Genomic DNA, 25,810 nt, shown 5'->3' with positions numbered 1-25,810 from the left:
ATCTATAAAAGGAGGTTTGAAAATCAGAAATTTCAATGTTTTTTGGTTTTTCTTGCAGAGTGTCAACTTTTCAAATTCAGAAATGTTTTATCCAGATCATTTAAAAAATGAATCCAAGTTTTTTGGGTGAAATGTACTCCTTTTTTCCCACCAACAGTGGCCTTAGTACGTCGTGATATTAAGAAGCACCTGTTGGAATTTGACCTTTCAAACATTGAAAAATCAATGTGACATTACGGTAATTCACGAAGTTGTCCAAATTCAGGGTGTTAGGTTTTTTAATAACGTGACAATGATAACGTTCTCATGAGGTTTTTCCGCTGAATACAAATGGAGACAAAACTTTTTGTATTTTCTAATTCATCCATTCTCTATAGCAGTTAATCCATGTTGGGTCAGTAGGAGGTTTGAGTTGGTGCGTTTTGGGAACCTACTGGACAGAATCTATCAGAGCCAGATATTTATTTATCTGACTAAATGTGAGGTGAAAAAATACATTCGCAAACTTCAATGGATCTCAACCGCTGCTGAACGGATTTATTTATTTAGGGTTTTTTTTAAAAACCAGCAGTGGAAGGGGAGGAGATGGAGGCGTTTTCATCCAAACCTTGGAGCCCGGTGTCAGTCACCCCTCATTTCTCTGCGACCTCGATGGCAGAATGCGTGAACCCGAGCTGCGCGCAAACCGCGCATCAGGACTGGCGCAAACCTCCCTCTGAAGTCTGAACTTTTCCGCTTTTCTTTTGCTCTCACCTATCGCAGGTGTAACTCTTCACCAGATCTCATTTTTAGGGCGCTCTCACATGGAGCGGAGCTAAAATTACTCCTGCTTGTAGCTTGTGTAAAATGCGCCCAACGTGAGATCACCGGACGTTTTTCTTCCATTTTAATTTAAAGGTTGAATCGTTGCAAGCATGAGGGTTTTGAAGATTCTGTGTTTTCTTCTTTGCGTTTATTACTGCGTACAAGAAGGATTATCGGGGGATTTTAAGACGCACCTTAGGAGGAATTTACAATTCCAGGTAAGGATGTATTAAATATTTTATGCAACTTTCTGGAACACGCCCAGACTTAGTAAATAAAGGAGTAATTTACATCTCGTATGGGTTGCATAATATTTTCCCTGTGAAGGGTTTCCACCCTGCAGGTTGTTTATGTTTAAAGTCCCACCAATGCGCAGGATATTTGGTAATGGACCGACACAGCACGGACTTGTGTGCAGAATTAACAGGAGGCAGAGCGTGCAATCCTGTGTACAGTGAGAGCATTTATTTCCAATTCCACTTTCCCTTCTTTCATTCATTCATGAATGGCTAATTCAACTTGTTTTGACATAAGGTCTTGACCCAACCCTCATTTGCTCAGATTGGTGGCGGAATTAACCCAGTTTTGACCTAATTTATTGTGCAGTTCATCATTTCTGTAAAGCACTGATTCCCCAAAAATGTATAACACTAGATACCTGATGATGTTTTTGTTTGTTCTTTTCCAGAGAACAAAACGTCAAAGCAAACCAGCAAAACCAGTGGTAAGTTTTAACTGAGTTTACTGCCACACATAACACCAAATTAACCTAGAGGTCCAAGCTTTAAAGACATAAAGAGACGTTTCTGGGTACCTTGAGTCATGCCGCTGTGGCTTTTACCTTCAGTTTGCTTCAGGGCTAACTAAGAAAATTCCTAGGAATATACAGTAATCCTTTCTGTGTAGCACAAACCACAGCGTTCTTAAATACCAGTGAACTGGAGGCCTGGAGTGGCTGTCCTCCTCCTTCATGTCGCCTCGTAATGGACTCATGTGGCCCGCACTGACCAGATCAGGCGCCAACGTCCCATAAGTAAACAAGGGAAGGGCACCGAAGTGATACGTCTCAGACTGGCACAGTTAATTTAAGATAACAACACTGCTTCCTTTCTGCTTACTCACATACTAAAATAGCTCCACAAAAACCTCTACCTGAACAGAGTTCATACTTTTGTCTAAAATCTGCTTTATGGAGTTTCAAAACACTTGCATAGAAGAAGAAAAGCATGGAAAAAAGTATAATTTTAGTACAAGATTGCAAAATTGGGAAAATCTAAGTTGTTTTGCTAAAACACCAAGTTAACTGCTCAGTGGGAAAATGAGGGCACCATCACACATTTTGTTTTAAAGAGTAAACCCACAAGCCACATAATTACTTTATACTGCATAAGAAACTAAAAATGCAACTCCATGTCAAACCTCACCAACTACTGGTAATGCGAGGTGCCAAACTTAACATTTCACTTGCAGGATTACTAATACTCCTCAGACTTTTTCAGATTTGGTTACAACCGCAAATTTCTATGTATCTTACTGGGATTGTAGACCTTATTATGGTCCAGTACACCTAAATCAAATGTCAGATTGTGGGGTCCTTGACATGCAGTTAGGTTCTACTGAGTTCCTTTTGGCAGAGACACATGACAGATGCAGCATTCCTCAATCTAATCATCAACATTTTGCCCAATCATCTTTGCAAAAAATAATACTTGCACCTAGTCAGATTTGTTGGAGAGTGTTTGAACATCACTGTTTGAGTCTTTCTGCAGATTGGATTTAGGCCTGGACTTTAATCTAACCATTGCATTTCAGTTCTGGTGACTGGAACTGATGGAATGTGAACCTCGTCACCATTTGTAGTCTCTAACTGGGTTTCTGGCTCTATCCACATGACTTTCTATGGGCTTCTTCTTGGCACCACAAAGATCAGATTTGTGGAGACATTTTTTTTCTCCAAGGCATTGTACAAAACCAAGGCGTTTAACTGACATGGCTACTCAACCTTGTAACAACAAAACAATCCAGTCTGCAACCTTCGGGGAATTTCCAGGGAAATTTGATTAGATAGTGGTACCTGAACAATGGTTTTAAAAAGCACAGAAAATGGATCACTGATATGTATTCTGTGAAGTTTAGTGGGGTATTGATGTGTATCGCTTTCCGAAAGTTGAGTGCTGCCATCCATTCTTTTCAACGATTTCTCTGCTGCCTCCTGCCAATATGGCGACGTAAACAAACTTGGTCACGTGACGTCTGGAGCTCTATGAAGGTGGATGACCTTGTCTGACTTGGTAGGTATCAATTTTCACATAATGGCCAAATCAGTTCTCTGAAGCTTTAGATCTGGTTTTAGTTCAGTTCAGTTACCAGGGCTTGTTGGGTTTGCAGTTGTGCTAGCCTGGTCTTAGCCTTCCTATTCAGTTCCACTCAATTCTCAGCTCCCTTCAGTTCTCCATTTGGGCTTTCGCCCATTGACTTGGATTCCTCCATTAGAATTTCAATCGAGCCTATCATCGGACAAAAGAAGAAGTTGTGAAGAATGACGTCAATTTTCTGCGCTGTTTTGGAATTATAGTCTGCCTGTAGTTTTGGAAATGGCAGCAATGGAAGTCAATAAAACCTTTCAGTCCATGTTGGCCACACTTCCAAATACTGAATTAACATTAACAGCCATGATAGATGTTTGTTTACATTGAGTTTTGGCATAAAATTTACACCATAGGTAAGCTTCATAGTGTCAAACTGTCACATTAATTACATATGTCATGGACAAAAGTTAGCAATTAGGTAAAATTTAAAACTTCAACAAAGACCACGACTGCAGGAAGGAATCATTTCTCAATATCTGAGCATACCAGGGTCAAGTTCTGCTATATTCTTTCCTTTTTCACATTATGGATTAGCCAGTATGATGTAGGACTTTTAAAACCTGGGGTAATATTTTATAATCTAATTCTTCAAAGAAAGTTGGTAGTTCTCAGATTTATTTAGGGGTGCAAGAGTCAAGAGGAATACAACACTTTTAAAATTTTATTTGTTAAAAAGCAAGTTTTCATTTCACTTTCCAATTACAAGACACTAAATGCATCCTTGTTTTTCAAAGACATTGGCTCAGAATATTGTTTTACATTCAAATAACTAACCGTAAAAAAATAAATAAATCTCCTACTGTACTTTTAGTTTTTCTGTTGCCATGTGTGTTTTTTGTGCCACCAGCTGAAGGTCACAGACTACCATGTCAGGTGTTCGGTGGTGTCTCGTTACGCTGTCACAACGATCCAGAGTTCGGTGTGGAACCAGCTGCCCAACACTAAAGAGGCAGCGTTTGAGGTGGACCTGCCCTCGTCAGCTTTCATCTCCAACTTTACCATGTAAGAAAACCAAAAGAAATTCATTTTATCTGCATGTTTGGGCTCCTACTGCAAGTATTATTCACAAACGCTTCCACAAACATGTAAGAAAAACAGAAAATATACAAATATTTAGAAACACTGTAATATTTAAAAATACATTAGAATATTATTAGACAGTTTATTTTGGTAACTCACTATGAGAAACACATCATAGAGGTTAATTATGCACTAATTGATGTCTTCAACTTTTTGTATTAATTTTGAAGATTTTCTTCTTATAGTTAATGAAAACCCAACTTAAGATTTGAATAGAAGAAGAAGTTATCAGATTAGTTACCGCAGCTATGCATATGATACACAGCTATACATTAAGATGTCAACATGTGACTGTGAACCAGTTCACGAGCTGAGAAGATGCTTAGAACAAGTCAATATGCCGCAGCTCTATTCAGCTATTAGACCTAAAGAGGAACGATCTAGAGTCACAGCTTCAAAAATCAATAAGACACATCAAAATGTTGGTACATTTTTCATGTATTTTGCTCTAAACAGGTGGGGTTTTAGTCTTGATTTAAAGGAACTCAGTGTTTCAGCTGTTTTGCAGTTTTCTGGAAGTGTGTTCCAGATTTGTGGCTGTTTCTCCATGTTTAGTTCTTTTTCTGGGGATAGATAACATATATTTATATCACAAAGAGCCTTTGGTTTCACAAATGGAGCTAAAATTCACATATTTCAAGTCTTCATAGCCACTGGGACTAAATTGAGACAGATATCAGTAATGTTCTTGATGACAGCCACAATCCAAAGATAAACGTTTGGATAAATGACGTAAAGAACTTTAATTCCATTACTAAAAAGCCTGGCATCTATTCTATTTAAAAATGCTACCTATAAATAAAACAAACAAGTGGGCTTTGCTGGATTTGGGAGCGGAAGCAGGTCAGGAGGAGGGGAAACCAGAAGCTGAATGAATACCAGGCTTTGTAAATGGAAGTCAGAAAGTTAACAGAGAAAATGACAGAGGTTGGCCCAGTCGCCCCTTTTTTCTCCCCACATCGTTTACTGAGGCAGCCTGCCAGTTTTCATACACCTACTCTACACAAGCCTACATCTACTGTATACTACATGCATAGGTGGATGTAGACTTTGGATGTGGAGTCAATATTTTTAAGTATGTGTGAGCTTTTTTCTCATATTTTTACACACGCAAAACCAAAACAGCCCTATCTCCAGATACCTTGAGGGAAATAAGTGTGGCAGACGTATTACGTTGGTTCTTTGGCATTTTTGCGTGTGTGAAACTAAGAAGTCTGTGTTCTGTGTGATGTTCAGTCATTTCCTCAGCCACTATGCCAGCCACATGCATAAATACACCCGGCACACACACTTTCCACTCTCCGCTTATGTGATTTCTGCTCTGTGTCAAATACGACCCAGTTTATTTTAGTTGCACTTTTTTGCTCATTAGAAATATTTACTTAAAAGACATGACCTTAAAGTGACACCCTGTCTCATGACATCATAGATCTTCAGTCTTTTAGAACTGAGAGTATTTATAGATCAACCTGAGAAGATCAAAGTTCCTCAAGGTTGTTTTTTTCCATTTAAAACCCTCAACCCCAACCCTCATAAGGGATGAACGTTTGCTTTACAAAACAAGAGTCAAAATAAAGTAAATCTCTCTCAAAACTCACTTCAGTCCACTAAAGGTAACATAATCTGGCTACTGTTATGTCACACAAAGAACTGCTTCTTTCTCCTCTTCCCTCTATCCCACCAGAGCCTCCAATGGTAAGGTGTATGTTGCCCAAGTGAAGGAAAGAGCGGCAGCCAGGAAAATTTACGACGCCGCTAAAAAGCAAGGAAAAACAGCCGGACTTGTTGCCACCAAGTTAGTTTTTTTAAAACCTCTTGTGAGCAAAGAAATTTTCCTTACATCTTTGGTTTTGTAGAACGTCTTAAAAACGGCCTGAACTTTTTACTTGCCTTATTCGTTTTGTCATTGCAGAGAAAGGGAAATCGAGAAGTTTCGTGTAGCAGTGAGCGTACCATCGGGAACTCGGATGTCTTTCGTCCTGATCTACGAGGAATTGTTACCTCGTCGACTCGGCCGCTACGAGCTCAGTTTGGGTCTGAGGACCGGGCAGCCGGTGCAGAACCTCACGTTGGACGTCAGCATACATGAAAGAACGGGAATCAGTTTCATCAAAGCTCTTCCTCTGAAGACGAGTCGACTGCTGTCAAACTCTGCCCAGGGTAAGACGCAAGGAAGTATAATTTAAAACAGAAAAATCTCTGAATACTAGTTTGATATCACTGGTACGTTGCCAAGTGTCCACTGTGTTTGAGAATAAAGTCCAAAATTCTGGAAATTCAGACGTCATAAAAAGATAGGAAACTTTTTATATACATCCCAAGTAATAATAAATATATTATAATGCAATTAATTAATTGACAATCAGCAGTCCAGTTGAGTGTATCTGAATCAAAACATTTACTTTTTCTTTAACAAATAATAAAAATCCATTGTTTTTTGTACACTTCAGGTTGAAATTAAACAAATTTAGCACCTAGAAAAGACTGTCTTGTTTTATTATTCCTTGAAATACAACACTTAAAATCTATATGAGATGCACTTCAGCATAGACCTCAGCAACTAAATCAGTTGAACATAGATTACTTTCTACAACTGCATTTTAAGTGAAATATTAGTAAGAAAAATAGTCAGTAAAACCAGACACTGTATATAAGATAGACTTAAAGTCAAGGTTTCATAAGCTGTTGGATTAATTTCACAGTAGATAACTGAACAGACTGAAGAAGGGGAAAAAAGAGGGAAAAGTCAGAATTAGCAACCTGAACTCACAACTCAATAATCGTTTGAAAATAAATCTTTCCAAGTTTGTCTGCGGAGAGCAAACAGTTTAAATCTTTAGGAGCTCAGATTGCCAGTCATCAGCGCTCGAATCTCTACTTTCCAAGTTTTTTCTGCAAAAATAAGCTTTCGGTTATAGAGGGTAAAAATTCAAGCTCTCTTTCTGCAAAATAGATAAAATTAGACCAAGATAAAGATTTTCGTCCCATTTCTTTGTCACTTTCTGCTTCTGTTTGTGCATTTAATGGTGATCTATCAGTATGCCTGATGAAGCACTGCCTTCCTTCAGGTGACTCCAGCCCTCCTGCCTCCACTCAGGTTGAGCAGAGCGATAATTGTGCTAGAATTTACTACAGCCCAACTGTACTGCAGCAAACCAGCGTATCCTCCAAAGGGTTAAATGCAGATTTCATCATTCAGTATGATGTGGAGCTTAAAGACCTCTTGGGTGATGTTCAGGTCAGCTGCATCATTTACTTCTGGTTTGTCAAAGTCACTTGAATCTCACTAAATCTTTGACTTCTCACGCCCGTTAGGTGTATGATGGCTACTTTGTGCATTACTTTGCACCAAGAGGGCTTCCAGTGGTCCCCAAGGATATTATATTTGTCATAGATATCAGTGGGTCTATGATAGGCACCAAGATAAAGCAGGTAAAGAGGAGAAATCATCTGGAAGATGAAATACTTTCTCTAAAATAGCTTCACTTGCTGTTTTTTCTGTTTAAGACAAAAGTGGGTCAATAACACCATTGATTTCTGTCAGTAGACCAAGCAGGCGATGAATACCATCCTTGGAGACCTTAGAGAAGGAGACCACTTTAACATCATCACCTTCTCAGATAAGGTTCACACTTGGAAGAAAGGTCGAACAGTGCGAGCAACTCGGCAGAATGTGAGAGATGCCAAAGAGTTTGTGAGGAGAATTAATGCGGAGGGATGTGAGTTGAAATTTGATCCTTTGCATCAAATGTATGTTGTTTGTACGAATAAAACTGATTATGTTGACTTTACTGTCGTATCAGGGACAAATATCAACGCAGCTCTTCTATCTGCTGCCCAGCTTGTTAACCCTTCACCCTTTGGATCCTCCAGCCGCCTTGCATCCCAACGGGTTCCTCTGGTTATCTTTCTGACAGATGGTGAAGCAACCACTGGAGTGACATCTGGTGACACCATCCTTAATAACGCCAAGAAGGCATTGGGCTCAGTTACTCTGTTTGGCATTGCCTTTGGCGATGACGCAGACTTCCTTCTCCTTAGACGCCTGGCTTTGGAGAACCAAGGTGTGGCCAGGATGGTGTATGAGGAAGCAGACGCAGCTTTGCAGCTGAAGGGTTTCTATGATGAAGTGGCCAACCCTTTGCTGTCAGACATCCAGCTTTCCTACATGGACGATCAGGCGTTTGACGTCACCCATACCCTGTTCCCAAACTACTTCCAAGGCTCGGAGTTAGTTGTGGCAGGAAGGGTAAAACCTGGAGTCAAAGACTTAAAGGTGTCAGTCTCAGCAACTGATTCAAAGCATAACATAAGCCTGGAAGATAATGTGCTTATTTCCAGTGCAAAAGAAAATGGGAGCACAGGTTTTCTAAATTGTTCAGGAGAGTTGGAAGGAGTGTCCAACTTTGTGCGTCGTCTCTGGGCATATTTCACCATCAAAGAGCTACTACTGGCCAAACTCAATGCAACTGACCCTGCAACTCAAAGGTTACTGGCAGACAAAGCCACCAACCTCTCCCTCAAATATAACTTTGTGACCCCAGTCACGTCTTTGGTTGTTGTAAAGCCAGATGCAGATGAAGCAGCATTGACCACTGTGCAACCCACAACTACTGGCACTACCACCACCACAGCAACAACAACAGCACGCCCCACCGACATGTTAACCGCTAGAGTTCCCAGAAAGCCCAGCCTTAGGTTACACCCACCTCAACAGCCTGCAAATAAACAGAAAACTAAGCCTTTGCCAGTGTCTCTGGCTAAAACAAAGGCTCCACCAGCCAAAAAAACAGCCATAAACCCAAGTTCCAGTCCCATCAAAACTGCCCCAGCAACAATCTCTGGAAAAAAACTTGCTGCCTCCCAAGATGATCCAAAAACACCCATTCGTTCTCCAAAGTTATCCACTTCTCTTCTAAATGCTCTAAAAACCGCACAGCCTCCTGCTCCCGGCAAAACGACCACTATCCCAACGTCAACGGCTAAGCAAACATTGGATACCAGCCCTTCACCACACCTCACTTCATCCAGAACCGACCCTGCACCTGGAACAAGGAGAACCAGTCCTGGGAAAACATCAGGGCCAGTTTCAGAGGTGGAGAACCGCACCAAATCTGCCCCAGATCTTCATCAGTCCGAAACTACTCCTGTAGCAACACTGCGCTCGCCCACCCCAGCCTCACCGCCAGATGTTGGACACAACAACTCAAATCTGGATGTTGATACCAATCTGAGCATTGCCACCCTGGTGTTGGGAACCTTTGCTCCCATGCCCGGTGTTACAGATGGACCAGGTCTGTGGGAAGCAGCCGGACTTCTGGGTAAGTAACACAGTAGCTGCGTTTCCATTGACCATGTCAACGACTTAACATTTTGATAATAACGGAAACACGGCAATAAAAAAAAAGACAACTCAGAAACGCTGATCAAAAACCAGATGATGCCACTGGCGCAAACATATTCGCACGTATGATTTTAATTGTGCTTCTTATTTAATGAAAACACCGCAATTGGGGAAATTGTGTTTTTTCGACATTAGCGGACTACTGACAGTTTTGCGAACATTGGTAATGGAAACTCTGCTACTGTCTGCCGTTTTTCTGGCATCCCGACAAAAATGAAATTCAATCAAATCAAAGAATCATTATGAATGAATGAATGGATGGAGTGAGTGCTGGTTTTCATATTTTAATTCAAAATAAATCCTCTGTCTTTCTTCCCTAGATGTCTCTGCCTCCATTCAAAGTGAAGGTACATTTCATTTGCCTCCTAATCTATTTCATTTTTATTTTGTTGTTCATCACCTGAGGGAAGTTGGCTCCTCCTGCTTTCTTCTAGTCAGACAAAATTGGTGTAAAACATTTATGCTGCATTTTGTTTGTGCTGCTATTATTTTAAAGGTATTAATAAATGTTTCAGGGGGTTATCAAAGGTCAGCCATCTGCCCCACATTCACAAAATTTAAAAAATTGGCATCTATCAACTGTGCTTCCAAAACTGTAGCTGTATAATGTTTATATTAAAATCTAAAAATTGAAATAAAAATTTGCTGTATAAATGTAGCACAGTTGATTGACACCGTATTTTTTTATTTTGTAAATATAGCTGGGCTCGTTGATCTTTGATGATCTCTGGAAACATTTATTAATATCTTTAAAATGAGAGCGGCACAAACATAACGCAAATCAATATGTTTAATTTGAAGGAGGAGGGGAAGCCAACTTCACTCAGGTTTTATAAACCTATTTCTAATTTGGAAAACCTGCTTGGGATTGAGAATTTAACAAATTTTTGCTTTTTTCCTTTTGAATAGATCTGAATCTTGTTACAGGTACGGGTAACAACTCTTCATTAAAACAAAATCTCTTGTTTAAAAGTGATTTTTTTAAAAATTTTTAATGACTCCTTCTATTTGCCAGATTATGATGCAACATATAATTATGACTACGATATCAGCTACGACACCTGTAAGTCAGTTTTTCTTTGATTCGGTAAAACAAAACAAACATCTGATGTTTTACGTTAAAATCGTTCCTGTGTTTTCTCAGGGGATGACAACAGTGATTCATTTGGTGAGTATTTCGAAGGGGAGTGTAATTCGTAGTAGTGTTGTTCTCTGCAATACATGTCTAGTCCTGTCATTGGTTTCAGTGCTTGGGAGTGAGGAGGACTGTCCTTTAGCTGAATGTCTTGTCCTTTTAGAACCTCAATCCAGACTCAACTCTGTGAGGCTCTTCTCCTCATCAGGTCAGGATTCATTTATTATTTTAAATCACAAAGTTGTGATGTCTGGCTTTATTTAGCTGCTGGATTCTCTGTTGTAGTGGATGGAGATCCTCATTTTGTGGTCCAACTTCCAAAGTTGCACCAGGATCTGTGTTTCACTGTGGACGGCAGAGCCAATGACGTTCTCAGACTTCTGGAGGATCCAGAGCGAGGTAAGCATTCGATTTAATTGCTAACATTTGATTATTCTAACGATTAATCGAGTAAAATTTGTAGATTCTGCAGATTTTTCATTAAACCACGTAAGCATATTTTAACAGAGTGTGCATGTTGCTCTTCCAGGTATCATTGTGGACGGTCACCTGATGGGGGCTCCCCCAAAGCCTGGAGCAGAAGGCCGTTCCCGAACGTACTTCGACCGGCTCACCATCTCATTACCGGCTGGCAGTTCGGCTGACATCATGATCACCTTGACGCTGGATGGGGTGGTAGTGGATGGAGAAGGACGGGAGATCCTCCCCACCAATCAGCAGGGATCTGTGACCAGGCAGGGCGTGACTGTGACCGTGGACAACCATCAGAGCTGCTGGATCGAGCTGGCGAAAGGTGTGCGCTTCCTGGTGCTGTTCCATCACTACAAACACCCCAACTACCTGCAGATGGCTCACCTGGGGTTTTACATCACAGATGGAAGAGGGCTGTCAAGGTCGACCCAAGGCCTTCTGGGTAAGCTGCCGGATGTTTTTGTCTTAAAGTAGGAGATCTTAAAATCTTACCTTGTATCAAGTGTGTTGAGTTGCAGAGTCTTTGGTTTTAGTAACCTTATTGCTTCTTGGTGAAGAATAGCTGGTTAGGAACACATCCAGGATTATGTTTTAACTTAAAAAAACATATTTTTAACAAATCATGAACCAATTAATTTTCACTACAAAAACACAAAATCTTACCAAGTATTTTTGGTCAGAACCTGTTCCACTGGCAGAATATTTCACTTATAACAAGAGAAAAATGTCTTATGAATGAAATTTGGGCCAGGTTAATTAAAAAACAGACAAATATGAGAATAAAGTCCTATCACTACCTAAATAAAGTCATAATAACATGAGAATAAAGTCACAATATTACAAGAATAAAGTCGTAATAACATGAGAATAAAGTCACAATATTACAAGAATAAAGTCGTAATAACATGAGAATAAAGTCATAATATTTAGATTCTATTCAAACTTTATGCAGATTGCCTGCATAAAGTTGCAGTAGTAATACAAGAATAAAGTTGTAGCATTGCCAAAATAAAGTCGGAATAATGAGAATAAAGTTGTAATAATATCAGAATAACATCATAATATTACGAGAATAAAATTGTAGTATTACCAGGCTAAAGTCATAATGTTCTGACTTTATTCTGATAATTGTACTTATTTATTTTATTTTTCTTTGCCTGGCCCTAATACTCCACTGCAAAAACCTGTGTGAGTTATGAAAAATAAAAACTTACTTAACATGATGAAGAAGCTGATAGAGAGTAAATTAACAAGGACTTTTTTATTTGTCTTGTCTTTTGTCAACCAGTTTGCTAGAACTACAAATCCCAGAACATATACGCCACTGGCACATTTTTTAAGGACAAAAGCATTGAAATTCTGAGCATTTGTAAGATTTTAATAGGTCTAAAAATAACATTTATTAAAGTTATGGCTTTTTAAGACTATGCAGAAACCCTCTGTTAAATTCACTGTTACTTAAAACCCTGGATTATAATTTTATGGTGAGGAAATGTAGTTATAGTTAACTATTGCTCCTCTTTATCTGCCTGCAGGCCAGTTTCAGCACTCTGACATGACTGTAACTGTGACGACCGATCATCACCCCAAAAACAAAGACAGGGTTCAAGCGAGGGGAATGTTGAGGTGGGCAGCGCAGCAGATGGACGTGACTTTACAGGACAAGACGGTGAAAGACTCGGTGCAAAAGCGCCACCTGGGCAAATGCTGGGTGGTTCCCAAGGCGGAGATCGAGAGACTGCTGAGTCACTCCTACGAGAGTTACGTGGTGAACAATATGTAACCCAAGCTGAGTTGGGCTACATATCCAACTCAGCTCCACCTGTTGCTTGCCCACAGCACGGCTCAGGTACCAGGACCCACACAAAGGACGAAGCTGACTGAGAGTCTGCTGGATAAGAACGACAGACACAGAGGCGGTTGTGAAACAGGAAGAACTGGGTGGTGCAGCTTGGAGGCAGAAAGAAGAAGTTAGGAAAATAATAGTTAAAATCTACAGTTACTCAAATACAGAACTGAACAGAGGCTCTTTATCTCTCCCTGGATTCATTTTGTGTCTGTCACAGAGACTCGATGTGCTTCTAGTCGCATGGCAACAACAGATCATCTATTTATGCTGCCGCTTTGAAAGTTATTTATTGGAATGATCTTATATGTCGTTTTTTTTACAATGGCACAATAGGTTTATTGGAGATAGAAAAAAATTAAGTACATTTCTGCTAAAAAATTTTCTAGCTGATAGAGTTTGAAAAGTTGAAAATTTGCTAGGAAAAAACTCACATTTTTTAGATTAATCAAGAGATATTTTTGTGAAACAAAAAACGAATTTTAAGTCAAAAATTTGCTAAAAAAGTCTCAGAAATTTTCTAGAAAACAAAATAAAATTTCTGAGTTTGTAAAGTTGGAAATTTGCTAGAAGTCCAGAAATTTTGAGAAAAATCTCAGAAATTAAAAAAAAAAAGTCAAAAATACGCTAGAAAAAAAACCTCTGAAATTTCCACTTTTGCAACTCTAAAAATTTCCAAGTCGAAAATCTTTAGATTTTTGAAATTCTGATCGTTTTTTTTTTTTCAAGAAAATTTCTGAGATTAACCCCTCAAAATATATATATATTTTTTCTAGCAATTTTTCCACTTTTCAATAGAAATTTCCTTGTTTTTTTAGGAAAAGTTTCTGAGTTTAGTCTTAAAATTTTGGGGGGTTTTGTCAGAAATAGACTCCTTTTTTTATCTACAATGGTCCTAATACGCCGTAGTATTACTTTCTGTCTAAATCATATGTAATTTTTAAAAAAGCATCACTCTGTGTATGTATGTGAAATTATATTATTCCCAGAAAATGAAAAAGACATTTGAGGCAGTTTTTCCAGGTTTGCCATGTGCTTTTTATTTTTCTATCATTTCATTTCATAGTTTAATTGGTTTTATTTGTTACACAAGACGTTAGGTATTGTTCACATACTAGTGATCAAACAAGGACAGTAAGTTTTCTACTACTCAGCCTGGACTATTTCTTTTGTCAATTTTCGAGGGATGTTGTTGATAGTGGTTTTCAAAGGCCATACTGGATGAAAATAAAAACAGCAACACCACACAAGGCTTCTGTTCTCAGTAAATAAAAAAGGAGAGGATGATGAGGAGAGAAAGAGGGAACAACAGGTAAACAATATTCCAGTTTTCTTCAGGTAACGATTCACACATGAAGCCGAACGGTGCACAGTGTGAATTCAAGGCTAAGGTTGAGTTTTCCTTCCACCAAAACATGTCAGAGGAACGCTATCGATGTAACATTAAATCATGGAATGATCACTTAATAAGGTAAACATAACATATGACACAGCAAATAAACAAACAAATTAGAGCAACAAGACAATTTTGAAATGAGTCAGCATTTGACGTCAGCAAGAAGAATTTAAATAAATAGACTGTAAGGATAAAACACAGACATGAGATTAGGTGGTGGGTGGTAAATTGAGATGAAGCCGCTTTTGTAGCAAATGACAGCAGCAATCTGTCTGTTTCCTGTGTCTGTTTTAGTTGTATGATAAAACCCTTAAACTGGTATGAAACAAAACAATTGTCCTTCAACTCTGCACTCTCTGCTGATGTGAACTTTAATTGTCGCCAATAACAGAAAAGACCAATTTTGGCACAAGACTAACCTGCAACAATGTTCTGAGTTAAAACAAAGCAGTTGATTTTTCTGAAGGAGTCCATGCATCGCAGACAGACGGGACGGTAAGGCTAAACAAAAGCAACTCGGTTCGTTCAGAATGGGCCGCACATGTGACTGCATCTACGCTACAAAGTCCTCCTTCCACCTCACATCTAGAAAGGGAACGAAGTCAAACACAAGGGGTCAAACAACCGAGATAAGACGGGGTGGTTCCACCTAGAGCTGAAATTTCAGTCTTCATCTTTAAAACCCTGCGAAGAAACCCGACAACATTCCCAACATTGTCTTTCCTCCATGCCACATTCCAAACTATTCCTCTTTCACTTCTTCGAAGGCCATTCCCCCGAAAAAGACTCACCAACCAACGTCTGGTCTTTGTTTTCCACGAATTCCCTTTGTTTTTAAGTTCAACTTGAAGACCACAGTTTTACCACTGCTCTGTAAACTTCATAACTTCAGCCAGTGAAATGTGCACCCATTATATAGAAATAAACTCTTTAATAATTTAACAAGTTAGAAAGTAAACTATTCAGTTTCAAAACTGTTGTTACATAACTGAGACAAAGAAAAGTGTTTTTTGTTTTTTTTTATTTTTTTATGTAGAGGTGTTGGAGGGTGACAGGTATAGCCACTGATTAACTTTCCTGCTTGCACTGAGAACACAACAGCGTTGCAAAAGTGAGCACTACCAGTTGACAGAGCAGCCCATTTATATGCCTGTTTGGATCACATTTAAGTTTTCGCCAACAAAGGAGTGGCGTCTGTTTTAAGTCACGCAAGTAAAAGACGGGGAGTGAAAGCAGGGTTGATGGGAGCGGTCGGGTCTTTAAACCGCTGAGTTGATCCAGTCTATGTACAATAACTACTGTGTAAAAGACGCATGCATGCCAACTGGAGGTGACCCTGCGAGAGGATTTTACGTTAAGCTCAGACCTGCCAAACAGCTAAAGCCTGATATGAGAATGACAGACAAAAACAGACTGAAATGTTCTGAAAATCTGCAACAAGTCAAAAACTCACCCCTAATGACGAAGCTAAAGTTATGACTATACTGTATATTTCACAACTGAAAGAAAGACCTACTCAACCCTGCTTTTCTGTGTCAGAGGAAGGGAGTGTTTGAAAAGCATGTATGTGTTTTTGTTTGTGAGCGAATTTCATTGAGAGTGGAGGGAGGGAGGAAGAGAAAAGAAATGGAGGCAGACGCCGTCTCTCGGCTCCTTTTCCGCCTTCGCTTCTTTTTTCTGCTCCCAGGAATCCCTCAGACCGCCCTCACTGCTCGTCCTCCCCAAACACGTCGTTCTGTTTGCGCTTCATGTTCTCAAAGTCAAAGTCGGTCCCAGTCATGCGCTTGTAGATGTCCTTGATGTCGTTGCAAGTGGTCTCGAAGTGAGTCGTGGCATCGTAGGACCTCGAGGCGAAGACCTGGAAGAAAACAGTGAGAATCGACGACAATTTATCTATCATTTTATCTCTGATTTTCAAAAATGGTTGTGATTTTTTTTTTTAACAAATTTCTGACAGCATTTCTTCTAAATTTCAAATAAAACTATTGTACTTTTTAAGGTAGAAAGTGACAAAGCAGCAAGATACGGTGCATAGATCTCATATAACACAAAAAAATCTGTTTCTACAAAGTAGTCATTGCTAGAGTTGGGCAGTAACTAGTTGCATTTACTTCAGTTGGGTTGCTAGGTAACGGCCTGGGCTTTGCTGGGGTTGCTAGGTAACGGGCAGTGCCCACTGTGGGGGCCTCAGAAACTTGGAGAGAAGATGAGAAAAAAAAATTATCCCTTAAATCTTTTAAATCTTAAATTTATTTGTTGTTTAATTATGTTTATATACAGAGTTGGGTAGTAACTAGTTAATTTTACTTGATCACATGTCTATAACGATATATATTGTTATTGATTTATTAACAAGTACTTTAATCAGCCCAGGACATCCAGGCCTATTTTCTCTTTATTTGAGCTAATAATAATTTGATTAGTTGGGGATACTAATACACTGGATAGAATTTAATATTTATATGTACTGAAAAAATTAATAAATGAGCCCTATGAAAGAAAACATGATGGTTAAAAAGAAAATCACGTTGCCCAATAACACATTATATATATATATATATATATATATATATATATATATATATATATATATATATATATATATATATATTACCACTTGATATTTTACAAAACCATGCTTTATTTGTTCACATTTAGACCTGCATAAAGAGTGTTTGTAGACACACTAACACATCAAAAACATTAAGAAACAATGCTTAAGCAGCTTAAGCAAATGAACTGGTGCTAACGCAGCACTAGCTTAGCACTGTGCTAACATAGCTGCTGAGACTGAGGCAGCAGCTATGTTTGGAGCTGAAAGCAGTTTCGACAAAATGCTGGTGCCTAACAAGCAGTTTTGTTTTGCATTTTTACTTTTGCTTTTGAAATCATTTGCATGATAAAATATTAGAAAAAAAGGGGAAACTCCAGCACACTGCTCAGCTAGCAGTGGAAATACATTATGCTGTTGCAGAAGTCTGCAATGCAAAATATCTGATCCCTTTTAGTTTAAAAGTGACCTATTGTGCTTCATTGAAGAGGTCTGCGCGATATACAAAACATGTTTATCTAATTTTTTGCGCAAAACCATTTTTCGATAATGAGACGCACAATTATACATGGAAAAGCATTAGTAGAGCTTACAGCACAACCAACAAGAATGCAACAAGTAGCTTCTGAATGATAAGCTGACAACAGAACACTTGTCTTTTCCAGTAGCCATTGTACAGTGCATATAGTGGTAAAACCAACTGACTGAAAGTGCTGGAAATCTGCTTGGGTTGCTAGGTCACGGGTTGGGTTCCGCTGAGGTTGCTAGGTAACGGGCAGTGCTTGCTGATTTGTGACGTTACATTCCAAAAGTTTTTGAAACAGATCATTTTCCAGACACCAAAACACATTAACTTAGCACTTAGGCTGTTTTTAGAAGCCGTAGAAACCCAAATGGAAGTACAAAAATGTGCAAAATGTGAAATTTACAGAATACATCCCCATTAGAATCCCCAAAGAGAATATTCACTAAGACATGAAAGAAATGCAATAATTTGAACATAAATACATGAATGTTGAAGATTTCACAACAAAAAGCTTTTGTTTAATTAGCATATTAACCACAAACAACATAAAAGAGGGAAATAATCTTACCTGGCTCTCAGTGCCGTCGTCTGTGGGCTCATAAAGGTCACTAATAGCCACAAACCTGAGGAAAAAGAAAGAGTAAATATTATCATAAAATTTTCTACGGATGCCAGGCTGTTAAAGCATAAAAGCACAAAGTGTCGACAGACGTCACTGACTTTTGATCGATGGGCTCCAGGAGCTCCAAGGCCGGTTCGATCTCAGCCTCGGGTTCGCTGGTCTCCACTGTGGTGCTGACGATGGCTATGTACTTCCCCTGGGCCGCCACGTTGTGAGCGTAAGAGATCATGCAGACGTAGATGTCTGGTCATTTAAAAAAAAAAAAAAAGTCAATCAGAATCCTTTAGAACTGCTTTACGTCATTTGTCCACTTAAAGATTCACATATTATCCCAAACTCAGACTTTTTTAACAAGGGTGGCTCCATTTTGGCTGATTACATTGAGTATAGCTTGAAATAAGTTCAAGTCTGTTTCATGTTTGAAACATAATGTATTAGTAATGCTATTAGCTAAGTAGCTAAATTGCGACAGGAGAGCAAATTAATGTGTCAAGTTGTGAAGCAGATCCGCTGATAAAGAAAATTACATGTTCAGAGTTAACTATCAGGTCTGTTTAATAATAGGCAGCAAATTAAGAGATAAACCAAATGCATGACAGAGATCTTGTAATGCCACAATATGTATAAATGTAATAAAATCAGACTTAAAATGTGATCAAATGTTTTTATGCAAAATATAAAAAAATTCTTCATTTTGCAATACTTTGTCACATATGTAACATTACTATATTTTCCACCAATTATTACAAAATGTGTAGGTAGCTCTTTTTTGGAAATGATAATGTAATAAACGATCACAAACTGTGTTTATGCTAGTTCTTCTTCTGAGGTTTTTATACTGATCTGCTAATAAAGATCTGTATAATTAAAAATTGAAACTTTGGTCAATAAATGCCAAACCTTTGGTCATTGAGTCGCCTTTTCAAACTCAGTCAGAACCCTTGGTATTAATCTACATGTTGCTCAAGGCAAAACAATCCAAAATGCGTTTCATCACATTTTGCGTCTATTATTACGTAATGCGGTTTTACTGATGTTTTAATACATTTTAAAACTTGACTTTATTACATTATTACATAATGCAACATTACAGAGTTTTAGCTATATGTTTAAGATGACATCAAAGAATCGGTTTCTGCTAAATATGTAAACGTAATCAGGTCCTGCAGCTGAAAAGTGCTCACCAGAGTTGCGGTTGACCTGATTCTGAGGGATGATGATCTGGCAGGAGTTGGCGTCGTTGGTGTTCTTGATTGGATGGCTCAGGATGCAGATGACACGGATCACCTGGCCCGCCTTACGGACGCGGTCCGGGATGTAGCTGGGGTCACAGATGAGCTGCTTGCACCGAGCCACCTGCAGCAGGAGAGAAATTCGTCCAGCACGTTTAAAGACACTTATTATTATTACATAAATAACAACATACCACAGCTGTCATACCTCGCCTTCCGACTTCACTCCAATCACTTTGCCACCATCCATTACGATCTCATCTACAGGCTTGTTCAGCATGTAGGTTCCTCCGTAGATTGCGCTCAGCCTAACAGACGAATTAAATCAAATTAAATGGAGTTTTGTTTTATATATAGATATATATTTTCCACTTTTACTGTTGTTTACAGACATAAATTAAAACAATTCTTATGTTACTGCAGAAGCATAATTTCACGCATCCTTCGATCTGGGTACATTCATTTATAAAGAAAAAATTAAGTTAACTGTTTTCAACAAAATTATATTTCACTGGTTTTCACTGGTTTTCATTTTCATTGAAAAGGACTAAGCAGCTCAGACATGAAATCTGATTATTTTTCTAGGTAACCATTTCTGTGTTGATTGGCCAAATATTTTGAATAACTAATGAGTTAAAGAAGCTATTTTCAGTAAGAACAAAGTTGTGAGAACAAAGTTTTCAGAACTGCTGAAATAAATAAAAAAAGTCCCATTGTATCAAATAGCCTCTGCTATATCTAACAATGGATCTTGAGTACTTTCCGCACATTTATTATTTTTCTAGAGTATTTGTAGCCAAAAGCTTCAATCTCTGTACTCCCACCAGCCCTGTTTAATCTGCTTCAGTCAAACTCCGGTCCGTTTGCCTGAAAAGTCCGGTTTATTTGGGGAGGTGTGAATGAGCAATCGACCTCTGATTGGGACCAAAAATGTGAACTAAAAACCTTGGTCTCGGTTCAGTTGGCGCAGTTTGAATGTGTTTGTAAATGCCAAGGGAACCGGAGATCGCTCCAAAAGCAGGAAGTGGACTAAAGCACTCGGCATTCTGGGTAAATACACCAAAAACAAACGTGCAAGTGTATCGCTAGCTGGAGAAATGGCTCATAGTCTTTTTACCAGCGACAAAAGAGAAATCCTCCAACCAGTAAAATCGCTACTCCAGTTTTGTTTACATTTCGTGAAAGAGGAAGTTATGTTCAGTTTCTTCTTCTGAGGCTTTTATGTCGTTTCCTTCAGTAATTCTTGGTGCAGCGCCACCACAGGCAAGGAGGGGAACAATAACTGTGCAACTGGTGATTTGTTAAAAATAACTTCTTTACATAGCAGTGTTTCTTTCCCGGACAAATGTACTCAAACTAAAGGCTTGATTTTAAACCAATGTTAAAAGTGAAATTATGCAAATGCAATAAAAGATGAACAAGCTTTTTTCTCCTCTGTACAGAAATTTTGACTAATTAATGAGAAATGATTTAAAAACCTGGCAAATCCCTGCGGCAGTTCCCCCAGACCGTACAGCGGGTAGAGGTAGGGGCTCTTTCCATAACGCGCCAGAGATTCGCTGTACAGTTTGATACGATTGATCGTCTCCAAACAGGGAACGTCAAGATAGCTGGATGCAGATATAAGACAATCAAGTAAATCTTTACATTAAATTTCCTGAAATATTTGTACTTTTGTTTCAAATGTCTTTTTTCCAACTCTTACTCATCTGTCCGGTAGAGGGCCAGGGCGTGTCCAGTAAAGTCGATGACGTCCTGGCCCAGGTCAAACTTCTTGTAGACGTCCCTCATGGTGGTGGTTTTAGGGTCAACCCCCTCAAAGGTCTTGGGGTCGTTCTCGTCGAAATTGGCCACAAAGACCAAAAACTTCCGAAACCTTCTCTTCTCAAACATTCCCATCAGATCTAGACGTTGAAATAAGACGATTCATCTCAAAATTTAACAAGGAACTATTAAACATGAGCGCAGCTCTTTGTGTATTTGTATCCGAGGAGTTTTGTGAGTCTTACTGGAAGCAAGTGCCTCTGTCTCGGTTGACGGCACCTTGTAGATTTTTCCTCCTTTGTAGACGAAGCTTCCCTCCACCACTTTAAAGTCCAGGTACCGAGTCACTTCTGTGTATAGCAGCATCTTCACAAGCTGACCTAAAATACACACACTCGTTCTTTGAATCTTTCACTGCAAAAACACAAAATTTTACCAAATATTTTTGGCTTACTTTCAACTCCAAATATCTCAGTACACTTGAAATAAAAGAAAATTAGCATACAAGTAACTTTTCAGCAATAATTCCTTAATGTTGATTAAAACGTTAGTTCCACTGGTAGATTATTTCACTTATAACATGAGAAAAATGTCTTGTTTTCAGTACAATAGTCTTCTAGTGGAAACAGTACTTTTTTAAAATTAATTTTTAATTAATTATTTACTCAACTCTAATTCCAGTATCTTCCTGAAATGTTGCTTTTGAGCTACTTTTCACTTATTTCAAGTTCACTAAGAAACTAGACCAAAAATACTTGGTAAGATTTTCTTATCAACTTATTTTATCTTATGTTTATGATATCTAAGGTTCTGCAATGACTTTGAAATGTATATAATCCCTTGGATAACAGGAAACCTCACTGTATTTAATGAGATTTTAAGCAGAACGACCAACACAAAACACCACATGATTTTGAAATAGGAAGTAAGTGAAGAATGGTTTTCAAATGGGTCAAAGAGCTGAAAACTGTGACATGAACAGGCCTGTCGCAATAAGCAATAAATCAATTAATCGCATGATAAAGTAAAACGAGCTCAATAATTTCCAATAGCATAATTTATCATTTTTCTCTTTCTACCAAAAACTCGGTGATAAAAGTCTTCAGTCTGGTGCTTTGGTCTTAACTAACCCATTTTTTGAAGGATGATTTTGTTTACAGACACTTTATAATTATATTTGTTGTTTGAGTTGTTTTGTTTATTTATTTTGGATTTTTAAAATGTTTTTCAGTTCCAGTGTTAAGTGTTCATTAGAATTGAAATTTTATTGATGTTTGAGAATCTCTTCTTGCATTATTATGCCATTACCAGTATATTACATGAAAATAGCCCCAAAATAACAACATTATTGTTTAATTTATTAACTTCTGGGACAATTTATTGTCCAGGAAAACATATTAATGTGACATTCATGAACAATTTTTCATTGCAGCTACAGTTGGAAGTATTTTCGGATGTGTCCTTACCAACTTTAAACATATTTTCATTTAATTTCACAATAATTTGCTGTCAGACAAATTGGATGGAGAACATCTGTGCACATCAAATTTCACATTCTTAATTGGATTTCGGTCTGGACTTTGACTGGACCGTTCAAATATATGAACGTTCACTTAACCATTATTGTGCTTCCTTCTGTTGGAAATCCCAATAAGAACTATAAAGTTTGTGGCTGTGACGTGACAAAATGTGGAAAAGTTGAATGCAGTACATTTAAGCTGATACTGACCATTGGCCATGAGGAACTTGGGGATGAGATCAACGTTCCAGTCCCTTCCTCTGCCCATTGACTCCGGTGGGCTATCAGGGAGAGTAAAGCGCTTGTAAAGCTGCAGGACACGAAAGAGAAAAAGCAAATTCATTCAACTCTTAGGAATTAACAAAAATATGATCAAATAATTCTTTAAATATGATTTGTTGTCCCCCGTACCTCTTCCAGCGGTGTAATGGAAGAGCTTTCCCCACCGTAGTAAGGGTTCCTGTCCATGTGCAGAACCTTTTTCCCATTCACAGACATGATCCCAGACAGAATGCATTCCTGCATGAAACATTTAAACACCCAGAAAACACTCAGAAAACAAACAGCCGGAAATCAACTAACCATAGCTAACAGGTTTAAGGAAAGTGCACCATCACAACCAGAACACAACTGCTGCACTGATAGTGCAAACTTCTATAAAAAAATGCATTTTGATGTTCAACATCAAAAATAAATCATAGAATTTATCTTCAAACGTGCAAAAACAATGACGATAACCATAACTAATCATTTCACCCCTATTATTTTGTATGTTTCAGTCTAAATCTTTACATCTGACTGTCACGGGACGCCTCACACTAACCACGAAATATTTCAAACACACCACAAGAAATTTTTATATTCTGCTCTTAATTTACTGTAAATGTGATCAGAGTCGATCCAAAGTATAAAATGACTTTGTAATTGTTTAGTCACCCTGCTGGCACAGGACAAGTTTATAAAAGGAGTTGTTGTGTGTACATTTAATTATTTCATTGCTACTTTACACATTTCTACTGTGTTTCATGACCTCCCTACATTTTTTGTTGACCAATAACTAATAATCTAATCGTTAAACTTCACCCCTCTTCTTTGACTCTCCAAAGTTTGTAATAATTTCAGTGGGTGCAATTAGAAAAACGGCTGCAAATGAAGTTCCGCTAGGAGCTACTTACAGTCTGGTAATAATAAATATATATAAATAAATCTTTAGAAAATACCCATCCATCCATCTTTAAACTCAATAAAATTATGTCAATTTTGATCATTTCCTACCTCAAAATTGTTAAAAAGTTGAAAATTTTACATAGAAGCAACATATATGTTAATAAGTAAATAGGGAAGTAAGTATTATTATTATTATTATTATTATTATTATTATTATTATTATTATTATTATTATTAAAATAACTAGTAAATAACTAAAAATGTAACTGACCATGGCGTTATTACAGGTAAGATATAATGGGTAGTTGAATTATTTATGCTATAAATGATTTAATAAATGGGTATTTTTTTACTTAACGTTAGAGAATTTTTCATAAAATCATGAAATCAATTTGATCATTTTCAAATTGATCAAAAATCAAAGCATGTATCTATGTAATAGATACATGAAAAACAATGAGTGAATAGGAAAATAACTTTTATTATTATTGAAAAATAACTAGTAAGTAAATAAAAAACCCAACAAGGTAACAAGATATATTGGGTCTTTATATATGTTAGAAATAATTAAGGAAAGATATATTTTTTACTTAAGTTTAAAGGATTTTACATAAAATAAATGAAATGATGGACAACTCTGACCATATTAGAAAAAACAGTGTCTTCAGTCAGAGGCTTCTTCAAATTCACTGTAACACAGACTGCTACAGCAGAACCATCACTTTCAATAAAAAACTATTTGAAAATTCTTGAACTAATGAGTTACAAACACATTAAATTGGATTTGAAGGTCATCATGATCCAGAGAAAGTTGTAATAATATTAATAATAACTTGTTAAATTATGTTTTAGATACCATGTTTATTAAGTGAATTAACTCTAATCACATCTTATTGAATTGTTTTTTTAATATTTTTTATTTTCTTTATTAAATGTATTATTATTGTTATTATTATTATTATTATTATTATTATTATTATTATTATTATTATTATATAAACAGCTGTTAGAGAGGCGTGTGACACAATAATAACCTACCTAAATATTTGCTGCTATAGCTGCAAACATGGTGAAAATGAAACATCTTGATGGCCGGTGTGTTTCTGTCGCAGTGCGTGTTTAGGAAAAGTAAAGCCGTGAATAAAAAGCTGTGCCATCAGGCCTGCGCCAACCCCAGGATGGAGGCCTGTCTATGCAAAGAGAACCATGACACACTGAAGGGTTACGCCTAAAAGATGCTACAGGGCGTAACACAACACTGAGCACAGTCTGCAGCCGAAATAACAATAAAAAATATTTAAAAACCACCCAGCTGACTCTGAGATCTGCGGGCTTCTTGGCGACAGACGAGAAGCTCAATTGTAGTTTTATTTAGCGATATTTCTAATGCGCAAATCCAAACACAATTATCTGATGTCACAGCGCACAATTGCAGCTGAGGCTTTCGCTCCAGAGACGATAGCAGGCCTTATCTCTGTCTCTGTGTGTGGAGGGGGGGAAATCATTTAAAAAGTTCACAAACTCTGTTTTTATTTGTCTCTACTCACTGTGAGTCCGGTGCCCAAAACGATCACATCATATTCCTCATCCATGTTGTATCACCGCCTCTCCCGTCTCGCCCTCTTTTTTTCAGCCTGGGGAAATGAAGGGGTGCTGAAGGAAATAATGCCAGTGGCTCCACAAAAAAAAGCTGAGAAATTAAATTCCTGTGTTTTCTCTCAGGCGTGGCTGCTTTAAAAGGCTCTTCAGCGGAACGTGTTATTTATTAATCATTGGGCATTAATGATCAATGGGGAATACAGCCCACACTGTCACCGGCGGAGACGACCAAAGATGGCCCTGTCCATGGAGCGATAGAGAACAATGTCACTGCGCGTCGGGAAATAGTGCGCATCCTCCTCTCTCTCCCATCCTCCCATAGACG

The 25,810-nt window shown here is 38.0% G+C and overlaps 2 protein-coding genes across 5 annotated transcripts; one reads left to right on the top strand and one right to left on the bottom strand.

Moving 5' to 3' along the window:
• Positions 1-67: 67 nt before the first annotated feature.
• On the top strand, positions 68-14,126 carry itih6 (inter-alpha-trypsin inhibitor heavy chain family member 6). Of its 4 annotated transcripts, none has more exons than XM_032558940.1 (17): positions 68-1,022; positions 1,493-1,528; positions 4,021-4,175; positions 5,938-6,048; positions 6,166-6,413; positions 7,322-7,491; positions 7,569-7,685; positions 7,801-7,972; positions 8,057-9,574; positions 9,978-10,004; positions 10,567-10,584; positions 10,673-10,720; positions 10,802-10,825; positions 10,956-11,000; positions 11,078-11,191; positions 11,322-11,705; positions 12,799-14,126. In XM_032558940.1, the coding sequence occupies exons 1-17, from the start codon at positions 915-917 to the stop codon at positions 13,044-13,046; spliced, it is 3,543 nt and encodes a 1,180-aa protein (XP_032414831.1). In that variant the 5' UTR covers positions 68-914; the 3' UTR covers positions 13,047-14,126. The 4 variants fall into 4 exon arrangements, with proteins under 4 accessions (XP_032414831.1, XP_032414812.1, XP_032414821.1 ...); XM_032558921.1 differs by having other exon boundaries at positions 10,905-11,000; XM_032558930.1 differs by having other exon boundaries at positions 10,564-10,584.
• Positions 14,127-15,519: 1,393 nt separating this feature from the next.
• Positions 15,520-25,750, bottom strand: gdi1 (GDP dissociation inhibitor 1). The gene is made up of 11 exons (XM_032558950.1): positions 25,434-25,750; positions 23,131-23,238; positions 22,930-23,029; positions 21,446-21,580; positions 21,142-21,340; positions 20,915-21,046; positions 19,645-19,744; positions 19,389-19,560; positions 18,303-18,447; positions 18,151-18,205; positions 15,520-16,363 (listed from the first exon to the last, which is right to left on the bottom strand). The coding sequence occupies exons 1-11, from the start codon at positions 25,476-25,478 to the stop codon at positions 16,211-16,213; spliced, it is 1,344 nt and encodes a 447-aa protein (XP_032414841.1). The 5' UTR covers positions 25,479-25,750; the 3' UTR covers positions 15,520-16,210.
• Positions 25,751-25,810: the final 60 nt, after the last annotated feature.

Source organism: Xiphophorus hellerii, chromosome 1, assembly GCF_003331165.1.
Source record: "Xiphophorus hellerii strain 12219 chromosome 1, Xiphophorus_hellerii-4.1, whole genome shotgun sequence".
In the NCBI taxonomy this organism is placed as follows: Eukaryota; Metazoa; Chordata; class Actinopteri; order Cyprinodontiformes; family Poeciliidae; genus Xiphophorus; species Xiphophorus hellerii.
This window is presented reverse-complemented; position numbering and strand designations above follow the sequence as displayed.

Bases quoted from the DNA above. Each gene is read 5' to 3' on its own strand.
- itih6 (XM_032558913.1), top strand. From the start codon at position 915: ATGAGGGTTTTGAAGATTCTGTGTTTTCTTCTTTGCGTTTATTACTGC. The intron at 1,529-4,020 runs GTAAGTTTTAAC...TTGTGCCACCAG, and splicing joins GCAAACCAGCAAAACCAGTG to CTGAAGGTCACAGACTACCA. The intron at 10,585-10,672 runs GTACGGGTAACA...TCTATTTGCCAG, and splicing joins AGATCTGAATCTTGTTACAG to ATTATGATGCAACATATAAT.
- gdi1 (XM_032558950.1), bottom strand. From the start codon at position 25,478: ATGGATGAGGAATATGATGTGATCGTTTTGGGCACCGGACTCACA. The intron at 21,341-21,445 runs GTAAGACTCACA...TTCAACGTCTAG, and splicing joins GACAGAGGCACTTGCTTCCA to ATCTGATGGGAATGTTTGAG. The intron at 19,745-20,914 runs GTTTTTAAATCA...TTCGTCTGTTAG, and splicing joins CTGCCGCAGGGATTTGCCAG to GCTGAGCGCAATCTACGGAG.